Genomic DNA, 24956 nt, shown 5'->3' with positions numbered 1-24956 from the left:
GCTCATCGATTCACAGACTCCTTCAGAGGAACTATGACTCATGACTCATGACTCGTTCACAGACTCCTATACAGCACACTGACAATTTTATAATACTTTTATAAATAAATACAGTATTAATCTTCACTGCCCCCAGGATTTAGATTGCCCTTAGTTTGCACCCCTTTACCTCGAACTGCACCTTAAGTTAACCTTATTAATTAAATTAACTCTCAGTCCTCAGCATTAAATTAACCCTAAATACCCCATTAACCATAACTACCCCTAAATTAACTCTTAAGACCCCATTAACCATAACTGCCCCTAAATTAACCCTTAAGACCCCCATTAACCATAACTGCCCCTAAATTAACCCTAAAGACACCATCAACCACAACTGCCCCTAAATTAACCCTAAAGAACACATCTACCATAACTGCCCCTAAATTAACCTTAAAGACCACATCTACCATAACTGCCCCTAAATTAACCCTAAAGACCCCATAAACCATAACTGCCCCTAAATTAACCCCCACCTCACCTAACTTTCAGCAGCCCAAATATTAATTTTATACTTACTGTTAGATTAGTTGCTGAGCAGTGTGGATGCTATAAGGAAAGGGGCGGGACCAATCGTCAGTGTGACTGCAGGGAGGGACTGGGAACTAGTAACTGCTGTGAGTGACATTGAGTGATCTGATTAATAGGATCATGAATCGGTTCATTTCAATGAACGACTCGAAATGAACCGATTCACTTTACTGATCCGAGGTCCGAACTTCCCATCACTACTTAGCAACTTTGGTTATCAAACGAACAGGAAGAGGCGCGGTTTACTTTGCCAGGACTGGGCCACGTGATTCCTGTGCTACATGCCGGAGAGTGTGTTTAGTGATAGGCCTTGTATGCCGTGCTGGAGAGGGGCAGTCGCCCAGGGATAACTGCCTCGGGCTACCGCCGCCGGTGGGATGGACGCCGAGGGGTTCCGAGAGGATCTGGTGTCTGCCTTGAAGGAAGTGGTGAGCAACACAAACTGGCAGTGCGTCGGGGAGAAGGCGAGGTTCAAATCTCCCTGTACCAAGTAAGAGGCGTTACATAACCTGACTAACAACCACCACCGGCAGCAGCCGTTGAGCACTGTCTGCTCTGAGCTGCGAATCCCATCACGCTCAGGTAGCCTCGGTTATACTGCATTGCGGAGGTGCCCGAGGTTGCCCTTCATTGTTACTGGAGGTTCTCTAATGGAAGTTAATCACATTTGTTATTAAGTGGTGATATTTTTTGTCATAGTTATAAATGCACAAAGGTAGAAGGAATGTTTGATTTTTATTGAGGCATTGGTAGTTATATACCTTTAAGGTAGGTGACACAACCTTAATTCTGCTACAAATCCCATCATGCTCAGGCAGCCTCACTTATACTGCATTGTGGAGGTTGTCTTTCATGGAGGATAATCACCTTTGCTATTAAGTTTAAATGACATTTTTTTTTGTCCTATTATTTATATAATGTATACATATTCCGCAGTGCTGCACAATGGCAGAAGAACTATCTTTTAATCTTTTATTGAAGTGTTGTTGTTTTTTTTAAGGTAGTTATTTTTTCAAGTAAGGTGGGTGACAGCCTGAATTCCCACCAGCAGCAGGTATTTAGTCTAGGGCATTGTCTGCTCTGGGCTACAAATCCCATCATGCTCAGGTAGCCACCGATGTACCGCAGAAGTTGCCTTAAATTTACACTGGAGGTCCTCCAGGGGAAGATAAATGCCTTTGTTATTCACTTTGATGATAAAATAGCACCTTTGTATTCTGCAGAGTGGTACACTGATATTGGGTCATAGTATATAGTATGTTTTTTAGGTATGTAATGTGTTTTTTCTCATTGTTTATATAGTGATATTTAAATAATTTGGTGTGATAAATTACACAAATACCTGCGTGTGATTTTGTTGTTGTGTAGGTGATATTCAGACGATGGTGAGCATGAACCTTTGTAACCCTGAACGATACCTCGTTGGCTTTGAATATTTATTATATTGTTTTTCAGGTTATATTCAGAAGATGGTGAGCACGTGGTGCTAATTCACACGCAAGATGACAAGTTCTACGCCATGGATTCTGCGTGTCCTCATGAAGGTATCTTGTTTTGGATGCACTACTCTATAGGAGTAGTAATTAATCTGGTATTTCAAAATAAATATTTTGTAAGCGGAAAGTTGTATAGTTTTTAAAGGCCTATATTAGATTTCATAATATTTGAAGAAGGGCCCTCTGAGGCCGACCTGTTATGTGTGAATGGTACATCACCCTTAAAGGTACAGATTACAGTCCCGGGCATCAGAGAAGGAATTTTTTTTTATTAATAAATTTCTTTGACAGGAAAAAGCACGCTCAAGCAGTTTAAGAAGGTATATTTTAAAATATTTTATTATAATTTTTATATAGCGCCATCAGATTCCGCAGCGCTCTACGAAGGGTAGACAGTGGTCCAGCAATTTTTGGGAATGGTTGACTGTTTGAAGCAGCCACTGAGCGGCAGAGAAATCAATGGGGACTTTCTGCCCATGCTCGTTAGGGGTCTGAAACGACCTCTTCCCGCAGCATTTCCCTTGCCAGGTATAATACGTGCATGAAGATGTGTTCATAGCTAATAGATGGTGGGTTGGTGTAGAGGCAAATGTATATGTGGGGCTTTTTGCAGAACCCTTAATGCCTTTGCAAGGGAGATGCTACAAAAATGAAAGTGCATATGATGACTGGAGTAACCCTTATATTAGTAATTAAAGCTGTGTGCTGGGTGGCATTTAATTTTTCGCACAGTGTTGTATTAGTTTTGCTTTGCTGACTGTAATATGTGCTTTATTCTAATAGGCGGACCTTTAGAACAGGGCGACATAGAGGAGCTTTGCAATGGTCGCATGGCAATCACCTGCCCCTGGCATGATTTTGAATTCTGCTTAGATGATGGGACATCGTCCTCAGGATTGCAGGTCAGACATTTATATGAAAACAATCATTAAACATATTGCTTTGGTAAATGAGTCGGAGCTACTCAAAGGGCTGATTTTAAATGTACTTATTAGGGCTGCAACAACTAATCGATAAAATCGTTGCCAACAAATTTCATTATAGATTAGTTGAATCGATTTTATCAAATATAAGATGAGGGTTTTTGCTCTGAAAAATACCCTTTGTTTTATAATCTGACCCCAAATAGAGGTCGGACTGTAACCATAAGATCCAGATCCCCTGCAGCGCTGCAGGGGACCTGAATCGTTCTCTCTGACAGCCGGCGGGCGTCTATGCTATGTGTGCAGACATCCTCCACTTCCACCAGGGCTTCTATGATGGAGCACCGTCGTCACATGACCTTCCAGTGCTCCACTATAGAAGCCCCGGCGGAAGTACCGGCCAGCAGCAGGGGAGGTTGTCTGCGCGCGTTGCGCGGCGTTCACCGGCTGCCAGAGCGCTGCAGGGGACCTGGCTCTTCCTCTCTGGGAAATAACAAGAAATGCAAGTTTGATTATTCTGCTGTTTGTTCATTGAATTATTTTAAATAAGCACAAAATGATATATATTTTTATCTGATCGGCCAACTAATCGATTATGAAAATAATCAGTAATTATTGCATTTTTCTCAGTGCACTGTAGAATGGTTGCCAAAACCATAATACGTAATAAGCACTGTGCCAGTCTGATGACAGTCCTGCTGAGAAACTTTTGTTATCCTGTTCCTCCTCCATACGTGATGTTTATGCTGATGTTTTGTGTGTTTTTTTGTTTTTTATTTATAAATATCTCATCCTACAGAACCAGGTATATGAGGTTAATGTTTACGAGGGGAAGGTTTATATCCAAACACAAAATCAGTTGTCCCTCGCACCATGGAAGGAAACTGTATGTAAACACACTGGTAAGTGAAAATTATTCAGTTTCACATAAGATCCTGAACTTTTTAAGATTCTGAACTTCCCTCTTTTACAAGAGGGATACCGTATTTGCTTGACAAATTTGTTGTGAATCTAGGCGCCAGCTAAAAAAGTTAGGAGCCAGGATTTTTTTTAAAACTAACAGTTGGTCAGGAGTGATCTGATCATCATCAGCCCACTTACTAAACTCACAGCATTGACCTGGAAGCACCCTGGACTTTCAGGTCATTGCTGTTTTTTTTATATATATATATTTATTTATTTTTAAACTCTTTCAATGCTGATGTTCCATTGGAGCAGAGCATTGACTGATATTTAGTCCCCACCAAGCTTGCGGGGACAAATGTTAACCCCTGCAATGCCACAAATGTGTCATACACATTTGTGGCATTGAAGGGGTTAACGCTGCACTGTCGCTCTCATGGAGCGATCGGGCAGCAGAGGAGGGTTGGGGCTGGTCTCCACACTCATGTGGAGACCGAAGAGCTCTCGCCCCTGTCCCTGAAGCTGCCTCTGGCAGCTGGGACGCAATTGCTGGTCTATAGACCAGCCATTGCAGGGGGAGTCTCTGATGACTGCTGTAGGCTTCCATGCCTACAGGAATCATCAAAGGGCTTATGGAGGCTCGTTTTTGCTGTTGCTGGTCTGCCTGGGCTTCCAGGCAGACCACCAGCAGCAGAGCCCCGTACAAAATGGGAATTAACTCCTAAAATGCCGCGATTGCGGCATTGAAGGGGTTAACGCACTTTCGCTCTCATGGAGCGATCAGGCAGCAGGGTTGTGTTGTCAGGTCCCCCACGATTGTGGCGATGTGGGGGCATTTTTGGGGAATTTAACAGGCTGACAAACACCTAGGCGCCAGGACAAAATTCTCAGTCGCCATGGCGACCTGGCGCCTGGGATTTGTCGAGCCCTGATATAAGACAAGGTTTTTTTCAGAGCAAATCCTCTGAAAAATGCCACTCATTTTATATTCAAGGTCGTTTTATAATCTGGCTATAAGACTAAGATCCATAAGCCCCAGCGGAAGTGCCGGGCAGCAGCGGAGGTTGTCTAGGCGCAGACGTCGCCCGGCACCCCCCCTCTAGACACTAGAGTCTGAAGCATGGGGGACAAGTCGGTGGGGGGGGGGGGTGGCAAATAAAAACAAGAAATGCATTTTCTTCAATCATGGTTTTTTATTGAATATGAAAAAATTGACATGTGAATTAATATTTATTAGCAAAAACTTTTTTCCCTATAGGGTAGTCTTACATTAAGGAATTTTTTTTTCTTCCCAAATTAATATTCAAATTGGGGGGTCGTCTTATAATCGAGCAAAGACAGTAATTGTATCTTTGTCAAAGGCTAAACAATATATCTGTGTGTAATGTAAGGATACGTTTTTACGACTGAACAACACACCGGAAACCCAAATCACCTTTATTTGGGAAAAGAGCCAATATTTAGTCCTTGCTAGAACAAAGCAAAACGGTGAAGGAGGAACTACTTCTCTTCGGTTCGTTCACTGATTGTCAGGAGAGCTGTGGTTGTAACTCCCTTGCTTCACTGTTCATTATGAAATGCCAACACTGGCAGGTCTCTCTGGCAAGAAGCATGTACTCTTGCTGATTTAGTTATACATCACACAGAGCCAGCCAAGCTCTTCCTGCAGCAGAAGCTCACTTGGATTGGGTTTTCAGAATGTATAGTGAAGTGAACATTATAATAGGTATATCATTATAATACTATACAGTTACTTGGGTCAGCCTTTTATATATGTGTTGGTGAATTGTCCTGATACTGTTGTGTTCAGTCCTTGACAAAAAAAAATAAAAAAAAAATTCTGTGTTTAGTTAATACAGAAACGGTAGACCTTTCTCCAACTACTGATGAGTCCAACTTATGTTACTGGGCCGACAGGATACTGAGGACTGCAGATCCAGAAGAGAAGGTGAGTAGCAGTGTTGTTCTCTGTTTGTGAGGATATTGCTTACTGATTAATGCATTGGACCTGTTTGCATAAATGAAAACTTCTTGTTTAGGTAAAGCTGACCCAGCAAGCACAAGCTCTATGGGACACTGAAGAAGTCACAGAAATAGGTCAAACACAACCACCTACCCAGCCTAGTCGCAAGGAAAGTCTGACTATAGTGCAACCGGGCAGAATCAAGCGAGGGAAAGGGGGCACCCTGGTGAGATCGGGTGTTTCTAGAATATTTCGTCCCATCAGATGTTCGTGTGGAATGTAAATAGCTTTTTTTATTTTTAGGCCAGTAGGATTGCGCTGCTGCACTCGCTGGCTAACATTGAGCAGTGGGCAATAGACCTGTCTTGGGACATCATCGCTCGCTTCGCCGGGTTCCGGTTGAGCAATGGAGACCCATTGCCACGAGAATTCTTCTCTGACTTTGTTAAAGTGGCTGGAGATGAAGCAAAGGTTTGTAATTCTGGTGGTTTTCATATAAATTGAAATGCGTACAGCACAACGAGTGCAGTTAAAAACTAGTTAACTTTCCACATTGATAAGAGGGGGGCAGCAAGGTTGGTAAAAAGTTCATCAAACAGATAATCAAAGATCATAGTCTTTCTAATTAGGCTAGTAGGCTTACTTAACAGTTCTACATCTCCAGGTTCAAGGCCACCAATGAAACCACTTTCTAATCCAGTTTCTTGGTATTACACAGCTTCTCATAGCAATTCCTGAAGAAGATACCTAGATAGCAACCCATTGTAAGTCAGTTACCAATAAAGGTATCATCTTTACCAGATTTTCTTTCTATGTTTAACGCGGAACAATTTAGGTGTTCCTTTTGTATTTTAATTAATATGAATATTCTTTGGATTCTATTTCAGTATGTTCACTGTTCGAACATTGTGATTAAAGTTATGTTTTCTACTGTCTGAGTAGTTCAGGATGCCTGTTGGGTCCGAACTTGTATAAAGAAATCTGACAGACTCATGGATCTCTTCTAGAAATTATTTTGATTGCACATGAATGGCTTTTCTTTTTTGCTGTCACTGCAAAAGTGATCTTGATATCTCGCCTTTTCTTTTTGTCAGCATTATCGATTGTTGGAGAAGCGTTTGTTAGAGCTGGGCAGTAACTTCGGAGCACTCGCTGTGCACAATGGTATGTGCGGTTTTTGAAGCAAATCATCCGAATGAGATTATAGGCTTTGATTATCATTTTTATTTTTCACTGTGTTAGCCTATAGCTTATTAAAAATAGTAAAAATTATCTAGTTAAAGTAAACACTCCTTATAAGTTTAGGAAATATGTATTTTCAGCCATTGCTTTTTATGACACCAGAGGCATATTTTGCTGTCAATGCAGTAAATCCTGTGTGAAAGAAAACAAAAGTTAATGTACATGTTTGTCTTGTCCTGACTGTATGTCTCCAGGATTGTGGCAGTCTGCTGCAGACACAGCGCATGATCTTCTGGGACGATTAGCAATTGTGCACATGGTCCATGAAGCAAGGTATGCATAATCCATTATATGCTTATGATTTCACATGTAAAGTAGCTTTTCTCAATGTAAAACTGTGCTGTTTTCCATCATTTCTTGTACCTACAACTCAATTTCCTGAGCTTCTGAAGTACCCTTGGCTCCTATTGATTGCGTTGACATCAGTTGATGCTAATCTGGAAAGCAGGGAACTCAAGAGAAATTGAACTCCCCCCAACACTGCATTACCTTTACCGACTTTTGTAGGAACCTGCAGAATTAATCTCCCGATGTTATTTTACAGACCTTACCAGATAATTAAGTTCAACTGTTCTTTCTGCAGCCGATGTATGAGCTCACATATTCCATACAGGCACACACCTTATTTTACCCTTCTTGAATTGTGGTGACCATCTTGATATTTCCAGCAAACCATTAGGTTGTTCAGACAAAAATCTGAGAGCAGAGAACTAGAACTGTATTCACCGCCAACTTAGGTTGATTGCTGTCAGCCACTCAATATTTTCAATCTTTAGAAAATGTTTTGTATGCCTGAGGACATGAACTGCAAGGCTGGTTAGCATCAATGCAGGCTGTCTCGTAACAATTATGAAGAATGTGGATAAAGTGCATTTAAGATTACCAATATTTTATATCAAATGGGTAGATCACAAGAAAAAAATGATTTTGCGGAGTACTGTCATTTGCGTATAATTTTACCCAATTTCTAATTATCCTCCATGTTTACACTTTGCTTAGGTTGTATGGTTCCCCAAATGTTTCAGAATTTTATTTCAGAAAGTTAATGGTAGGTTATGTTTTAGGATCTCTGGCTTTCTCACTTTTTAATGTGCTAATGTTTTCTAGGGGTCTAGATGTCCACCCACAGACACTCCAAAGATTCTTAGCACAGGGAGATGAGAGCTCTGTCAAAGTGCTTGAAGTGATCTACACCGATGAGATTACTCACGTGGCTGCCGGACTGAAATGGTTCACTTACATCTGTGCCAAGGAACAAAAGGTATGGCTTGGAACATTGTACAAACCCCATTGTTAGAGGAGAATTAGAACTAACTTACAAGTCAGGCGTGATAGTCCGTATGAACTATGGAATGCTCAATGCCTTTTACTTTAAGGTTCAACGATTAGAAATAATTTACCAAGATTGAGAAGAATTCAGAATGTACAACTATGGCTGTTGGGCACAGATGTTTCAAAATATTTGTGCCCGAACTTGTGGAGATGACTTTGTAAGGGAGCTAAAGATGAATGAAGGAAGCGGTATTGTTTATAAGGATGAACAGGAATATTACAGCTCTGGATCCTCTCTGATCCACTGCAGTGGGGATACCTGATTGTTTGTTTGAATTTCTTCTGCCCACCAAAGCGATAGAATGACAAAATGTATCAATCTGTTTTGAATCTTATATTATTAGAAGATAACATATAGTACAATGAAAGTTGTTTGGAACATTTATATTATCTGGTCTGACCTGTATCCCATTGCTAATTATGAAGAATCCTATATGCTTTTGCTCCTTTGCCCTTCCCAAGCTATTTTTTAGCTGAGCATTTCTCTTTGCATGTAATAGAGTAGAAGAGTGTTTATTAATGTACCATGTCCTAGCTCTTCACAATTGGAAGTGTTTGGAATTAGTTCTCTATCCACCGGTGCTCATGATAGTCACTGGATGTCTCTTGGAACCCGTGGGATAGGTTGTAGGCTGCAGTCACTACTGTTTTAATGCTAGATGTATTTATAAGAAATATTTGTGTAAATAAGCATCTATAGCTAAAGGGATAAAATGTTATGCTTCTTTCTCTTCTTAGGACTGTTTAACAACCTTCCATGAGCTGGTACCATTGTACTTTAAAGGATACTTGAAACCACCTTTCAATGCTAAGGGCAGGAGTTCAGCAGGGATGTCAGAGGAGGTAAATGGCTTTCATCTAGTCTTCCCCACGTACTATAAATATTTACTAAATATTTTTTTTCTGTAACATACGTATTGTTGACCAGTTAAGTTATATGCCATCAATTAATTAGCTAACGGCTTCTATTTCAAAGACCCAAGATCAAAAATGCTGTAACAGAATTGAGTGCTAGTTTAAGCTGAGAACAATCAATATTGATGGAGATTCACATTTCAGCATCTACAAATTTCAAGTAACTTGAAGCCTATTTTTTGTCGGGCTAGGTAGATCACTAATGTTAAGCCAGTAGATGTCAAAAACACACTATATTAGCAGCTTCAAGCAACCAGTGTCAGGAAGGCACTTCAATTGAAATCAATCGAAGGGATATCCCAGCATGCACAAGTCTCTTGCTAGAACCCTGCACACATTGCTAGTCGACTTGACCGTGAACACATCTCCTGCACAGAAAATAGCTGGACGGCGGGCAAATATATATATCTGCAGCATCCCCTCATGCGTTTACAAGAGGAACACCACAGAAATTTAAAGGGACCTATAAATCCTATGAATTAAAGTGGGGTTAGGCTTATTCGGATCTGAATTCACTATCCATTTCAAAATGCCTAAAGTATAAGTCTGATTTTCTTAAAGATCAAATAAGTACATGATTTCAGGTGTGCCTTCTGTGACTTAAGTCATTGCTAACTTGTTTTTCTTTGTTTTAGTGGTACTTGCCTTTGGTAAAGCCATCCTGAGTTTACATGTGGCTCTCCGCCTTTGTGCTTGTTTTAAAGCACGCTTGTGATTCCATCAGCGTCACGTGTTCCAGTTGACTTTTACAGAACAGGATAACAGTTTATTCACCCGTGTACATTATTCAGTTTCTTCTACATAAAATGTAGATGTGATTTTCAATTGTTTTATTAACAGACTCAATCCAGCCACAAAAATGTAAAATATTCTTCCATTGAAAAATTAATCTTTTATTACAATATTGTATTTTACAAATGTTTTATTAAACAATAGTATGCATAAATTAGTGTGTCTTAATCAGTTCCTTGTGTGATCATGTTAAAACATTTTCCTTATTGGTGTTTCCTTCATGGCATAAAATATAACATCACTAAAAGCGTTGATAATATTAATTTCCCCTGTCTGTCTTTTGCAAGCTCCTTGTGAGTGCAATAACACACCTGAATATTGAATTATTGGTTAAAACAGTCTATACTATTGTTGTCTTTTTCTTGTCTTTTTTCTTATATGAGCACCCCCAAGTGGATCTCTTGGTATTGTTCAACATTTGGAGAGTGTTGTGGTTGGGTGGCAGCTGTAAGAACTGAAGGAGGAAGTATATACATATTTCTATTTATATTAATTTTACCTAATTTTCTTTTGGGTGCACTGGGTTTTTCTCACCCCACATATATATATATATATTTGTTTTGCAAGCTCAGGCCAGACATTTGTTTGCCCCCCTATATTATAATGTGGGTTGACAGGTTTTTATAATATGTTATTGAAAGATGAGGTATGGAGCAGATGATGTTTTTTTTAGCATCAGCTTCTGTAACCAAAGATGCTGGAACTCTTGGTTTTAAGCCACGGTGCCAAGAAATGTATTGCTGGTGTTTAGGGCTTGGCAGGGGAGTCCCTTCTCCCCCGACAGGGCATTCAGGGCTCTCTTAACCTGCGCTCGAACTCAGCACAATAAGATGATTTTATTTTTGGCCTCGGATGAAAGCTTTGTGTGAGGACTGCGAGTGAATAGGAAGGGGAACAGTTGTCCTGGGCCAACAAAGGTACAAGTTTAAAAAAAAAATAAAAAAAAAACTTGTCAGCTGCTACTTTAAGCAAAAGCTGTACACTGTGCAGCAACCCTCTATCACTGTCACACATTACGACACGACGTCTGACTCTTTTTTGGGATCTTAGCCTTTGGTGGCAGATATAGTGTGTAAAACCGGCACATTTCCTGCTGGCTGTTTGAGGTTTGTGAAAGCCGTTGGTGCAGGTATCCATTGTAGAAATCCTTGGCCGAGAGCTTCTTTTTTAATACTACGGTTCTGACGCCAACCCAGCCATCCTGCCAAATAAAGCAAACAATCGGTAGTGTATTTCGTAATAAGTTTGCTATTGCACACTTTTGTGGTTGTAAAGCTGCTAATTAAAAATTCCTAACTGAAGATTATTCAGCTTTTATTTTAATTTAAGGAAACATCTGATCTACCGCTTCACGTTTTCAAGGGTATCACTCATGCAAGATAAAATTTTTATAAATATCACCACTTGAGGAAATTATCCTTACAGCCTAAGTATAGCTGCTGCGTTTCATTAGTACTGTGCCTCGTAACTTTATTGGTGCACCTCAGCAGGGTCTAGGTAGTCTATTACCATTATCATGCCCATCAATAATTTAACGTATGAAGTTACAGGACCAGTTATCCTTCCCAACCAGCAGTGCCGTGCTCTAGATACTGAATCACATGCCAATAAAGTCACTTCAGCCTACATTATTATTTTTCGTTTTCTAAACAGGACTAAAGTACAGTGGCAATGGAGGCATATTTCAGATTTCTAATAAAAACCACACAAAGTATGAAATGTAAAAACCATAACCTCTTCCAGCTCTCTGCTAATTCTGCATTGTTTAACTAGGGAATGTTTCTTGTAAGAGGTATTTTAAGGGATATAAAAGGCAATTCTGGTGTCCACTGACATTAAATGCTTCTGCTGATTATTCTGTTAACTGCTCTTCACGAGAGTTGCTACATGTATAAACTTCTTTTGTGTCTTACAAAAACCTACCTTACAGCGTACCACCAGGATTTCAGGTCCACGAAGATATCTAACCGAACCAGGCACCCCGATTGTTTCTGCAGAAATTCATATACAATGAAAAGATGGTAATCAACACACATGGACAATTCCTGGTTTATATTATATAACACGCCAAATCCTTACTAGGATACTTAATAGAATATAAACTGTCTTATCTGACACTTGAGAATTTGTTTAAATGGATTTAGCCACTGTTTCCATTTATTTCCCTACCAGGACAGGCGTTTACTATCAAGAAATGCTCAGCGCATTATACAAATAGTCCACCATTCCGTTCTATATAATATGTATATAGTAAATCGAGTGCTCATTAACCTTATACAGTTACCTCTCATGGTGAATTTTGCCAGACTAAGTTGCTACTTTTACTTTTGCGAATTGCAATATATATATTTTTTAACTCCTTAAGGACAATGGGCAGTCCCTAAACCCATTGAAAACAATGCATTTTGAGCCCGTACATGTATGGGCTTTGTCATTAAGGGGTTAAAAATATATTCTATCCAATTTCCTTTGTAATTTTGTGTGTGTGTACTTGCAATTGTCCAATGGTTAATTATTAGAATTCACAAAATTTGAGCCCTGTCAGGCAGCATCTCTCTAGATCTCTAATATACCAGGTAGAACAAAGACATGTAAACTAAGTAATACACATACTGACCCAAGACATTTAATGAATCAGGGGGTTCCACAAAGTTTAGCAATTTGACCGGAGATCCCATCCATACAGTCTGCAGTGGCACCTAAAGGACAATACTGGACCATCAAAAAGAGTGACGCAACTGAAACACTGACAAATGCTCCAACAATCTTACAGAGTGACACAACAGATTAGAACAATGCAAATACTGTACACGTGGTATCATATTTTGCACCGTGTACAACATTTAAAGATTGATATTTGAAGGTAGGTTTCACAAAGTACATTGCTCCCTGTATAAGAGTCTGGCTATAAACAAACATTTGATACTGATGACTATCGTATCTAGCTATTAAAAGTATAGGAAAGGAAGGATAGAGATTTGTCATTAAAAGGCAAACTCAAAGTCTGTGTGCCGAAAAAGATGATGACGGCAAAAGCCAGACACAAAACAAAAGCAAATTTTGTCTTCTCTATGCTAATTCCAGGATATTCCTCTAAAAGCTGTCCATAGAGTAGCTTTAATAAAATCATGGAAATAAGTTTGCTCCTGACTTGCATATCTGTGATACTATGAAAGACTGATCTCCCTTTTGCTTTAAGTAATCTCTTATTTTGTGGGATTGGAACGATACTGATGAATGTCCCTTTACTTACTGCAAATCCAATTGCACGTTCTAGCCGCATAATTTCTTCTACACCTTGCTCTTCCCACCTCACACAACCCATGGCTGGGGTAACCTTGGGAGCTATCAGAAAAATAAGAAAAACACACTGTTAAAATATAAAATTAGGAGTAATGTATAAGCAAGTCACACAAGCTATGATGCAGAGGAATGTACAATGAGCCCACTTCAACGACACGTCTAGGCCTTTAGTTTTAACAGAGGTGACTAATGCAATAATGACCTGTGTAAAATCAAATGAATATGCACTATAACATCTAAAAACTGCCATAATTAATGCCAATGGAAACATTTGCACTTAAAAAAATTCAACAGAGACGAAGACAATTAGTATATGCTGAAGTTATACATTTATGTCAGATTTTCTAGACAACCAAAAAAGCAGGCCTAGAAATCTGCAAACGGGTCGTAACACACCCTTTAAATGTGACACCAACACACAGAACATGAGCAAAGAGTCTAAATAGACTTTAGCGCCAACAAATTAACTCTTTCATTGCTGTGTGCAATTTAATAGGTGCCACCATTGCAATGCAATAGTGATAGGTGTCATTTATGTAGTAGATAATAGGTATTAATACATTGACAATTATTCTCCAAACTAAAAGAGGTGCCAGTAGTGTAAGGGTTATTTTAAAAATATATATATTTTTTTACTGCGTCAGAATGTTTTTTTGTTGAAGCAATTGTGTTTGGCCGGCCAGCCACAATGGAGTACACACCTTTCCGCCTTTATTGGTTTTTGAGTGCTAGCATTACTACAAAATTATGCTTTTTAATAACTATAATCACAAACGTTCTATTGCTGATACAAATCCATGCAACATTACAAAAGGACTTTCACAAACTAACGTTGACAAACTATAGTGGTTTGACGGTGGAAAGTTAAAATCGAACAGTATAAAAGTTGCTTTAAAAAAAAACAAAAACCTTACAATGTTGCCACTTTTTTAAAAAGTATTATTTAAAACCTAGCCCTACATAATCCAAACTTGTTTCTGAAGATTGGCTTTCCAATATGCATTTCCAGCGCTAAACTCCCCCACTTGCATTGTGGATTATAATATTAAATTAAGATATTTTATGTTTTTGTCTTAATGTTCCAGTTACTTACCAGATTTCATTATAGTCATCAAATTATATAAATTACTATTATAATTTCATCGAATCATTTTACACACACACATATACATATATATATACATATATATATATATATATATATATATGTATATATATATGTATATGTAAATATATAATAAAAAAAACTGCAGAAAAAGAATATCTGGTATATACAAGATGTAATCACTTAGTTTTCAAGAATTGGTTTAATTGAAAAGAGATACTATATGCACCTATATATACACATCAATTACATACAATTATTGGCTTGTAGGCACATAATTGTGCATGACATTACAAGTTCAGGGATATATTGATATACATGCTTGTTTTAGCTATGACAAGCATTCCCCTAATACAAAAGTAGTATTTAAAAAAAAGTCACATACCAAATGTCACACCTTCTTTTGGCTGTTCTCTACTCCATTTCAGGCTCTGGGGTAAATTCTTTAGAACAGAAATTAGCTATGAGGCAAGAAAATTGTATTTAATGCCAACCATTGAACACTGTTCTTAATCTATAATTTTTAAATATGCCTTTGAATTCTCACCATTTCAGATCCATATCCGGCCAGCATAGCTTCTAGTTCCTTAGCTGTACATTTAGGTGGTACAGGATACATCTGCTGCATCACAATTGGACCTACATCAAACCTAAAGGGAGTGTTTCCAATTCATTAAGAAATTATAAAACCTCTATACTCTGGCACCAATTATTTAAGCAGAAATAAATGGTTACCTATACTATTACCGTATTTGCTCGATTATAAGACGAGGTTTTTTTCAGAGCAAATGCTCTGAAAAATACCCCTCGTCTTCTAATCGGGGTCGTCTTCTAATCAGACCTCAAATAGAGGTCTGATTAGGAGACTAAGATCCAGATCCCCCGCACCGCTGCAGGGGACCTGGATCCTCCTGTCTCACCCCCCCCCCCCATCATACACACTTATCGGTGCTTCCTGCTGTGTTGCCGGGGCAGCGGGTTGACGTCTACGCGATCTGCGTAGACAACGTCCGCTGCAGCCGGAAGGAGGTGTGGCTAGCAGCGGGGGTTGTCTGCGTCCGTCGCATAGACCTTCCCCGACTGTCAGAGATCAGAGTTCCCCGCACCGGTGCGGGGAACTCTGATCTCTGACAGCCGGGGAAAGTATACGCGACGGACGCATACAAACCCCCGCTGCTAGCCACACCTCCTTCTGGCTGCAGCAGAAGGCGACGTCAACCCGCTGCCCCGGCTGGAAGCACCGGTAAGAGAGGGGGGAGAGCGGGGGAAGGGGGGGGGAGAGTGTGTGTGTGTGTGTGTGTTAGTTAGTTAGTTAAATGGGGGTATAGGGTGTGTGTGTTAAATGGGGGCATAGGGCATTTCTGGAGTGGCGTTAAGGGGGCATTTAATAGAGCACTCTGCCTCCTGAAATGCCTTATACCTCCCTATATGCCACTCTGCCCCATAATATGCCTTTTAACCCCCTAAATGGCAGAGTGGCATATAGTGGTATAAGGCATTTCTGGAGGCAGAGTGCTCTATACAATGCCTTTTAACTCCCTTAATGCCACTCTGCCTCCTGAAATGCCTTATACCTCCCTATATGCCACTCTGCCCCATAATATGCATTTTAACCCCCTAAATGCCAGAATGGGATATAGGGGTATAAGGCATTTCTGGAGGCAGAGTGGCACATAGGGGGTCAAAAGGCATACCATGGGGCACAGTGGCATATAGAGGGTTAAAAGGCATATCATGGGCCACAGTGCCATATTGGAGTGGCAAGCCTGGGGGCAGATGTGCGTAACTGGGGGACAGGTTGGAAAATACAAGAAATAAAAACAAAAAAAATCTTTTTCTCAATCATAGCTTTTATTAAAAAAAAATAGTTTACATGAATTAACATTTACTGGTAAAACTTTTTTCCTTTGGGGTCGTCTTATATTCGGGCTTTTTCTTTTTTTCCTAAGTTAATATTCAGATTTTGGGGGGTCGTCTTATAATCAGGGTCGTCTTATAATCGAGCAAATACGGTATTCTAATTTATTGATTTATATAGTTTAATCATATCCTGCAGCACTGTACTCTACTAGAACTATATATGTATGTATATCATAAAAAGATACTATATATATCGGAGAGAGTTCAGAGCAGGGCTACTGAAATGGTACATGGTTTGCAGGATAAAAACTATAAGGGAAGAGTAAGGGATCTTTATTGCTTAGAAAAAAGAAGAAAGAGGGAAGATGTGATTGAAATGCCACATCCTCATTTAAAGACAAGACAAGACCGCATAAGATCTGAGTCTTTACATCAGGGGAAAAATAGATTAGACAAACTTTAAAAGCACAACCAATAAATACCCTTAAATAAAAAACTGACTTAATTGAAAAACTGTCACAGCTTTAAGCATAATTATCTATAGCTTGTCCATTTGGTTTGCCAATCAGTGTCATTGTTTTGGAGATATCTAATTTAAGAGCTTACTTACAGAAGCTGGGATAAGTGGTTGGCTGTTGCAAGGTCAGCATCATTTATCATTTTTCTGCCCTGAGGTTTTTTTTCCTCACCTTGTCCTTAAATAATTATAGAGATATAGAGTGCCACGGTACCTCTTTGGTCTAATCTGCATGATAGTGACAGCTGTGTTTTCGTCACCATTCAGTACTGTGTGGATTATTGGAGCCGGGCCTCGCCATCTTGGGAGGCAACTGGGATGCACATTCAAGATGCCGCTGAAAAATATCAGTTATGGTTAGAGTAGACTGACCAAAAGCTCTGTTTAAAATGCAACAAGCATCATGATAGACCTACTATGGAAATGTTAAAATAAGGTCCTCACTGAGGAGTCGCCCAAAGGATGCCACCACGCCAATGTCAAATTGGTCACAGCAGCCTGTGCTGGGCCACTCGTGTACAGGGATGCCCTGATCTGCTGCGTAATTTCTCACAGGAAGACCCTTGGGCAGAGAAGATGGTAAGGTAACAACCTCTAGTCTTCCAACTACTGGTTCCTGTGTCCTACACCAAAAACACAAATCAAGGTACAAGCCATTACTGACAGCAACAAATAGTTAAGACACATAATGGGTTAGCCCAATTTGTATTTTAGTGTCACAAGTTATGGTATAGCTTTTACTTGAAGTAGATGGCGGTACAAGTCCCCCCACTACCATTACATATAGATGTAATCCCCTACGCACATAACCCTGCCTTAAATAACCATGCAAGCCAACTGTCCCCAGCCAAGTCCTGCAGGAAGTATGCAGTAATTCATGGAAGGGGTATATTTTAACGTGTGGGACCAACAATAATATTTTTACAGGAGCAGACGGGGAGGTATTTTACCTTTAAAATTCAGGGAGGGCTAACATAACAAGGATTACGGGGGAGATTATTTACAAAAGATGCAAAGCCAAACAGGGGCTAGGCAAACAAATGACCAGAATTTAGCCATGTTCAGCAAAAACCAACTGACAAAAACGAAACTATTCCAACCTATTATTAAAAAAAATTGTATCATGGCATTTGCCCGTCAATAAACTGGTTATACCTGAATTTGTTCAGACCTTTCAGTGACTCCAGTGCAAAATCATCAGTTCCAAAAAACAGGACATTCCATGGGGGCCGGGATCTACCTAGGTTGGAAACACTTTCTGGTGTGATTGATGGTTCATGGCTCTGGGAGTAATGCCTCATAGAATAGCCATGGTTTACTAGATGTTTTCGTATGAGCAGAGTCCTGGGCAGGTTTCCATTCACCATTTCTACAACCCTGCACCTCTTCATCCAGGAAATGGGGAGCTGCATCTCCTGCTGCCTGGGGCATCCATCTCTCCCCCAGCCGTCACTGTCCGGTACTTTAAGACTCCTCCAGATCCGTGCTGGGGTATTAATCCCATATGTCCAAACCCCAGATCTCAGCATCCGTGTACGGATACCCCATGCTGTCAGCCCTCTGCGCCTACTTATTCCTTCAGCTTCCTGTAAAGGTACCACTTCTCCAACAGCCCCGTTACACCGAACACATAACCCGAAACCAGCGTCGGTATTTCCCACTCTAATCGTCCGCTTTAACCTTAGTATCTCCCGAGGCTCTGCATTCACAGGGGTTCTGTGCCCTGCTTTGGCAGGACTGATACGGTCCTTCCCCGCTACATATTCGGCTATTTGGTGTAAACCCAAAGCCTGGATCCCGGCGCCACGGGTACAGCAGGGCTCTCCGCGAAGCAGCCCCCTCCAGGGCTGAATACACAGACTCATGTGTGTGCAATATAGGAAGATTCGGCTTTATCAAGTCGTACAACCTTTCATGCCTTAACCGATCGTGGAGGCCGCCATCTTGGTTTGAGTATAATTTTGTCCCGAAGAAACAAACGCAGCGCGCAGAGGTTCCGGTGCTAATGGAGCGTGATACAGCGGAAATGTTGTTCTTTCTGATTGTGTGGAGTTTCCCTAAATAGAGAGGCATATTTTAATAATAGCAGGCTTTATTTCTAGAATCACAAGTTTCACTGGCAAGAAGGGGCAGGTAACCTGTGGGCTACTGTAACTGTAATATCTGGTTTCATGAGTAGAAACTTTATTTGTGGTTTATTGTCCCCCAAAAAATATTTTTATTTTTAATGCACATTAAATCTAAATCAGTGTATACGTTCTTTATTTCCCACTTTCCAACCGACAGACCGAGTATGCTGCCTTGGTGTCACACCTGACTCATTCCTCACATCCAGTCCCTCGTGAAATCCTTCCGCCTTAACCTGAAAAATATCTGCTGAATTCGACCAGTCCTCGCATAAGAAACAAACAAAATACTAATCCACTGCCTTGTGATATCCTGCATGGATTATTGCAACTCCTTTACATCTTCTGTCTCTACTGAAACCTTTTGGACATGCTCCGTAGCACTCTCAAAGAAGTTCCTAAAGCAGCAACTGCTTAAATACTGTTTTACAGAGTAAGATAATGGCAAGGGGGGCACAATTAGCAAAAAGAAATAGGGTGATATGTAAAACAAGAGTGTTTACAGAGGAAGAACTCTCCAAAGTAAAAACAGACAAATCTATGGGGCCCGATGGGATGCACCCAAAGTTATTAAAAGTGCTTCAAACAGTTCTGACAAAACCATTGGCAGACGTATTTAAACAGTTACCATTGGCAGGAGTCCGGGCCGGCCCAAGGCAAAATGCCGCCTGGGGCGAATTTTAAAATGCCGCCCCCCCTTATCTACCCTTCCTCTCCCTCCGTCCCTGCCGCCCCCCCCTTATCTACCCTTCCTCTCCCTCTGTCCCTGCTGCCCCCCCCATTATCTACCCTTCCTCTCCCTCCCCCCCTCCCTTGTACTTACCTTTCAGCAGTCTTCTGGCACTCAGCATTACAAGCTGGCACCGAGACCGAACAGGAAGACTCACCGCAGAGGAGAGAGCGAGGGGCGCCGAGCGGGTACTGACAGCTTGGTAAGCGAAAACCACACGGCGCCCCTTTCTCTCTCTTTCGCTTTAAAAAAAAAAAAAAAAGGGCTTGGAGCGGCAAAGTGCCGCCCCTTCAAAAGTGCCGCCTGGAGCAGTTGCCCCACTCGGGTCCATTGTCGGGCCGGCCCTGGCAGGAGTACTACATCAGTGGGACCGCCGATGTCAGTGGGCAGTCCTGGCCGCGTCTCGCAAGGGAAGGCTTCGGGTAGCCGGAGGCCAAAAGTTCCCAGGTATGCAGGAGTAGTTCCAGAAGACTTGAGAAGTTGGCAACTGTATTACTACTTCACAAAATAGGAAGCCAACTACACAATACAAGCTATCAGGAAATACTAATGGATAATGGATCTTATTATGTATAGCTTGGAGGAAAGAACAGAAGGGAGATGTAATAAGAACATTTAACCAGGCCAGGGGGTTTGAATCTGATGCATCAGGAAAAATTGTCAGGACTGACTTTAATATTAATTGGAGCCTGGGAAAGCATTTGTTTCCAGGTCAAGCACAGCTTCTTCATGTCAGTTACTTCATTGTACGGGTAAGGTCGTGCACACTCCCTGCCCCGGTCCCTAAAAATGCTGCGCCCACAACACCTTTCCACCAGTTGAAGGCTAACTGGAGCTAGCACTACTACTTAGTGCACCTAGAAACATTGAATATAATGGCAGATAAGAAGCTATTTTCCTATTTAGTCTGCCCATTTGAAATAAACTTCCCTCCTTACTTTCTGAAATCCCTTTAAGTATTTAAATAGTTCTATCACATCTCCCGTCTCTTCTTCTTTCATTCAAACTAGCTCCACTTCTAGAAGGAAGCAGCTCCTCCAGAAGAGGAAGGATTTTGGGCAACTTCTAAGTGCAACTACCCTGTCACATACATACATTGTATAATATTGAAAAGGAAATTCATACCAAAAACGTTCATTACTAACACCAGGGTATGCCTTGTGGCAAATGACGGAATGTCTCAGTCAGTGTCTCAGTGACTTTCTGACTAATGAACGTCTGTGGAGGTAACTATTTTATTGGACAAGCTGCGCCATAACACTCAGCTTAGTGTGATGTTTGAACAAGGAAAGTCACCCAAAATATCACATTACTGACAATGATGGCAGTCGTAAGGTCTGCAAATAAGAGGAAATTAAATAAAACAAGTTTTTTCTTAATGCTCCCCTTCATCACTGCATTCAACACTGTACTTTTTGGCCACAGAAAAATATTATTTTTCTATGACACTTCACTGAGACAAATTACCTAATTTGGGGTTTATCTAGTAAAAGCTGAATTGTAGCTACTGCTTCAACTGATTTATGGTGGCAATCAGACCAGCTCAAATCCAAGTTCTCAGTGAGTTTTGTAACTGCCAAGCACTTAAGAGCTTTTGTTAGTTGATCCTGCATTGACCTAAATTGTGACTCATCTCAATAACTACATTTTTTGGAAATTTGGCAGGTAAGGGCTTCCACCAAGTTCAACTCAGGTAGCTCTTAGTATATTTTACAGATGGATCATCATCAAAGTTAATTGGAGACCGTATCAGACCTGATGATTATTAAATCATACCTAATTATGTTTTATGTCCTTCTTAATAATAAAGTATTAATTTAACAAATATGTAGAGATGGTAGGAAACATATAAGACAAGTATATACTAGTCAAGATCATAGCGTTTCAGAATAAAGCAATTCTCTTGAAATAAAAACTGATAATGATTGTAAAAAGTTGTTTACAAAGTTGGAGTGGTTGTAAACTAGTTTAATGATACTCCCCTTTACACCAGACTCATTTGTCTGCACAGCGCATGTAGCAGATGAGGAAAGGTGAGTATTCTATCCTGGGGTTTTGCACTTCCAATGATAGATATATATGCACTTGAATAACTGAATACAATTAAAATGTGTACATCTAGATATATAGTGTAGGGGTAGAAACAAATCAGTGTTACTAACCCCTGAAATTCAAGACTGAAGCTGCATTGAGGCTGTATTAGAAGAACCGGTAGTGATTGGATTGTTGAAAATAGCCTTCATTAAAGAGTCTCGTAGTTCTTTAGCAGTGAAAGGGTGTATGTCTGTGTTACATTCAGCCACTTTCTGTACTGCAGTGGGGATGGGCTGGTTATAGTATAACCAAACTGTTGAGGTCAAAGACATGCTAGGAATCAAAAAGTAATTACACAAACAGATAAGGTTTACATGCCAAGGGCATGGGGCATTCCCTCCTAAAAATATAAAACACAGAGAAAGAACTAGAACTGTGCCAATGACACCTACCAGGACCCACCAAACAGATCTGAAGGTACAGTCTCTATGCATGTAGTTTATATTTATTCTCTTAATCCATTCTGGGTTTAGGATAGCTGTATATGGGATACGATGATTATTATTCTTTGATATGTCTGTTTTCTACACCATTCAGTGTTCATTAAATCTCTACAAAGGGGATTGTCAGGATCAGGAGTTAATAACCTAAGCAAAAATATCCCCATGAAATCAGCAATATATTTTATTTTCAGTTATTTCATAAAATATTTGAACGTATGAAATAATTGTGAATGTAATCAAAATAACCTGTTTTAAACTAGCAGTGTTACACTGTTCATTATTGGCCATTAAGTACAAAAAATAATGTTGCTGTTTTTAGCCAAAGAACAAAATGTAGTTATTTTATTTGTGACATAAAGTGGTGACAGGTAATAGGTTGCAAAATCAGTGTTATGCCTACTAGGGTTAACCCAGTTGTTAATACTGAGAGTTTTTGTGGACACCGTGAATAGGTTGTTTATTAAGGCAAATGCATTTTCTAAAAGAATGTCATTTTTTAATAAATAATTATTTTAGTTTTTATGTCCAGTCGTGTGCAGTTTAGGATCTAAAGTTCTGGCAACTGATCAGAAAATGTCCAGAAAAGAGTTCAGTTGGGTAGCGCATTGCAAGGTATCACAACCTTTTACCAACATTTCCATTAGGTTTTGTAGACAGACGGAAACTGAGTTTCCTTTTCCATGCTGATAATAATTACCATTGCTTAGGGATGATACATAAAGTCTAAAAACACCTGACTACATCTATGTCCTTTTTTCATAGCCATAGACATTTTTATAGACAGATGTATAAAAGCAGGCCTTTAAATCATGCTTTGCCAGGAAGGAACCCTTATGTTTAATTCAAAACTGCCTTCTTTTTTTAAGGGAAGCTAAAGGAAACTATGTTTGCTCCACTATCCTTAAGGAATTATATCACTAAGAATGAACGCTTCTTTAATTTTCTGAAAGCTGCTTGCACAATTTCAGAAACAATGCGTACAACACTAAACCTACTGGCAAGATGTGGTACCATTGGCATGGAAGCCTTCTTGGCCGTTTGATGTACGATATCAGTAATAGGGTAGGGGCCATACAGGCCATACAAACTGGGGGACTCAAATATTTTTATTCTGCATTAACTTAATCAAAGAAAATGACATGGCTTCCGTTAAGTTATTGCAGAAATATGACGCAGGCAGAGTAATTGACTTTCTGCTTTCCCATTGCCTCCAGTAATGACAGATGATCCCCGCTCCCTGGTTTGTCTGCTCTTATTTACTGCCCCGTTCCATTTGTACTGTAAACGTTTCTCTAGTACAAGTGGTAAACAAGAAAAATCACAAGATAACGGAGTATAGAATTTATAATGGGGAAATAATAACAGCCCATTTAGTTTGCCCATTTTTTCCTGCTGTAAAAACCTTAAACCTCTTTTGGTCCCTGGTCTTGTCTTGTATTAAGAAAAGCCTAAAGCTTATCCCATGATTGTTTACTTTTCCTCATTGTATTAATCTGTTATAGACAAGAAAGACAGAACCTGTTCTTTTTGGACCATAACCCTCCAGGAGTTTAATGGCATGTTGTGCTTTTACTAAGCAGTTTCCAAAGTATCACAATGTAAACAGGTTGCTTGGTTTGGGTCCGTAACTGCTGGTTTAGGTCGTCATGATTTGGAGGTTACATCGAGTATATAGGGTATATTTAAATAAATGCAGTTTTCTGGGTTGTATGGAGCAGCCATTGCAAAAGGGTTCTGAAAGAGAACACAGGCTTCAAAGTATAGTTTTAATCAGGGAGTTGCACTAGACTGTACAATGTTCACTGTGACATCCCTATGTGGGAGTTTCAATTTCTGCGAAACAAGTGGTGAACGTCACTGTGTCCATTCACCTCTGGCTCTGTTTACTGGGATAAAGTAGCAGAAAGAGAGTATGTGACCTGAGGGACAAGCACTCTGTGACACTCCGCAGCACCCACAGGACACTCAGAATCAGATAAGTAAGTGATTTGAGATCAGTAACACAGGTCCAAGCGATAGTGTGAGGGGGGGGGGGCTGACACAGTTCTTATCATATATTTACTATCATTAATTAAACAGAGCTTTACAATAAATTAGAGTTTTTAACTTGGCTGTATTGGTGGTATTTGACTAAATTCTGGAGAAACTTCCCAAACAGAATATTGACAAGGGGATGGGAATTAGTAGTTGGGTAAAGGACTAATCCAGACATGACCCATCAGACTGCGTTAGAAAATAAACTATGGTCCACAAATCTGATTTAGTGCATCTAAATGGCTTCTATACCAGCATAACAGGCAACATTTTTACCCCTTCTAGGTCTTTTTTAAACCTGATACCACAAACACAAAGAGAGTATCATTAGATTAACAATTGTATAAAATGATCAAAGATATGTATTTTTTTATACATTTATATATATATATATATATATATATATATATATATTGTAATGTCTCTTTTTGGCAAATAAAATTGGACATATTAATCTGCTATATTTAATAGATATCCTAAGGCTTCTTTGGAATGTGAATTCTGTACATTATTATATGTGTATATATATATTGTATATATTGTTACACACGTAATATAAGTATAGTGACTAGTTCCACCCATGATAGAAACATTTCAGTTCATAAAAA

General features: G+C 39.9%; 2 protein-coding genes across 2 annotated transcripts; one reads left to right on the top strand and one right to left on the bottom strand.

The window, feature by feature from the left end:
* The first annotated feature begins 947 nt into the window (after positions 1-947).
* Positions 948-10009, top strand: LOC149300059 (uncharacterized). The gene is made up of 12 exons (XM_089485531.1): positions 948-1060; positions 2026-2114; positions 2850-2968; positions 3789-3891; positions 5743-5840; positions 5932-6081; positions 6159-6326; positions 6950-7019; positions 7292-7370; positions 8205-8358; positions 9168-9272; positions 9980-10009. Exons 1-12 carry the CDS (start codon positions 948-950, stop codon positions 10007-10009), a joined length of 1278 nt encoding a protein of 425 aa, XP_089341657.1.
* A 1133-nt stretch (positions 10010-11142) lies between these two features.
* LOC149300058 (methionyl-tRNA formyltransferase, mitochondrial-like) lies at positions 11143-18786 on the bottom strand. Its single transcript, XM_089485530.1, has 9 exons — positions 18056-18786; positions 17338-17544; positions 17136-17258; positions 15092-15194; positions 14930-15005; positions 13390-13481; positions 12754-12835; positions 12060-12127; positions 11143-11337 (listed from the first exon to the last, which is right to left on the bottom strand). Exons 1-9 carry the CDS (start codon positions 18784-18786, stop codon positions 11143-11145), a joined length of 1677 nt encoding a protein of 558 aa, XP_089341656.1.
* Positions 18787-24956: the final 6170 nt, after the last annotated feature.

Source organism: Sceloporus occidentalis, unplaced genomic scaffold, assembly GCF_023333645.1.
Source record: "Sceloporus occidentalis isolate IW3139 unplaced genomic scaffold, rSceOcc1.0.p SCAF_26, whole genome shotgun sequence".
Taxonomy (NCBI): Eukaryota; Metazoa; Chordata; class Lepidosauria; order Squamata; family Phrynosomatidae; genus Sceloporus; species Sceloporus occidentalis.
Note: the sequence above shows the minus strand (reverse complement) of the source record. Positions and strands in the feature narration are given on the sequence as shown.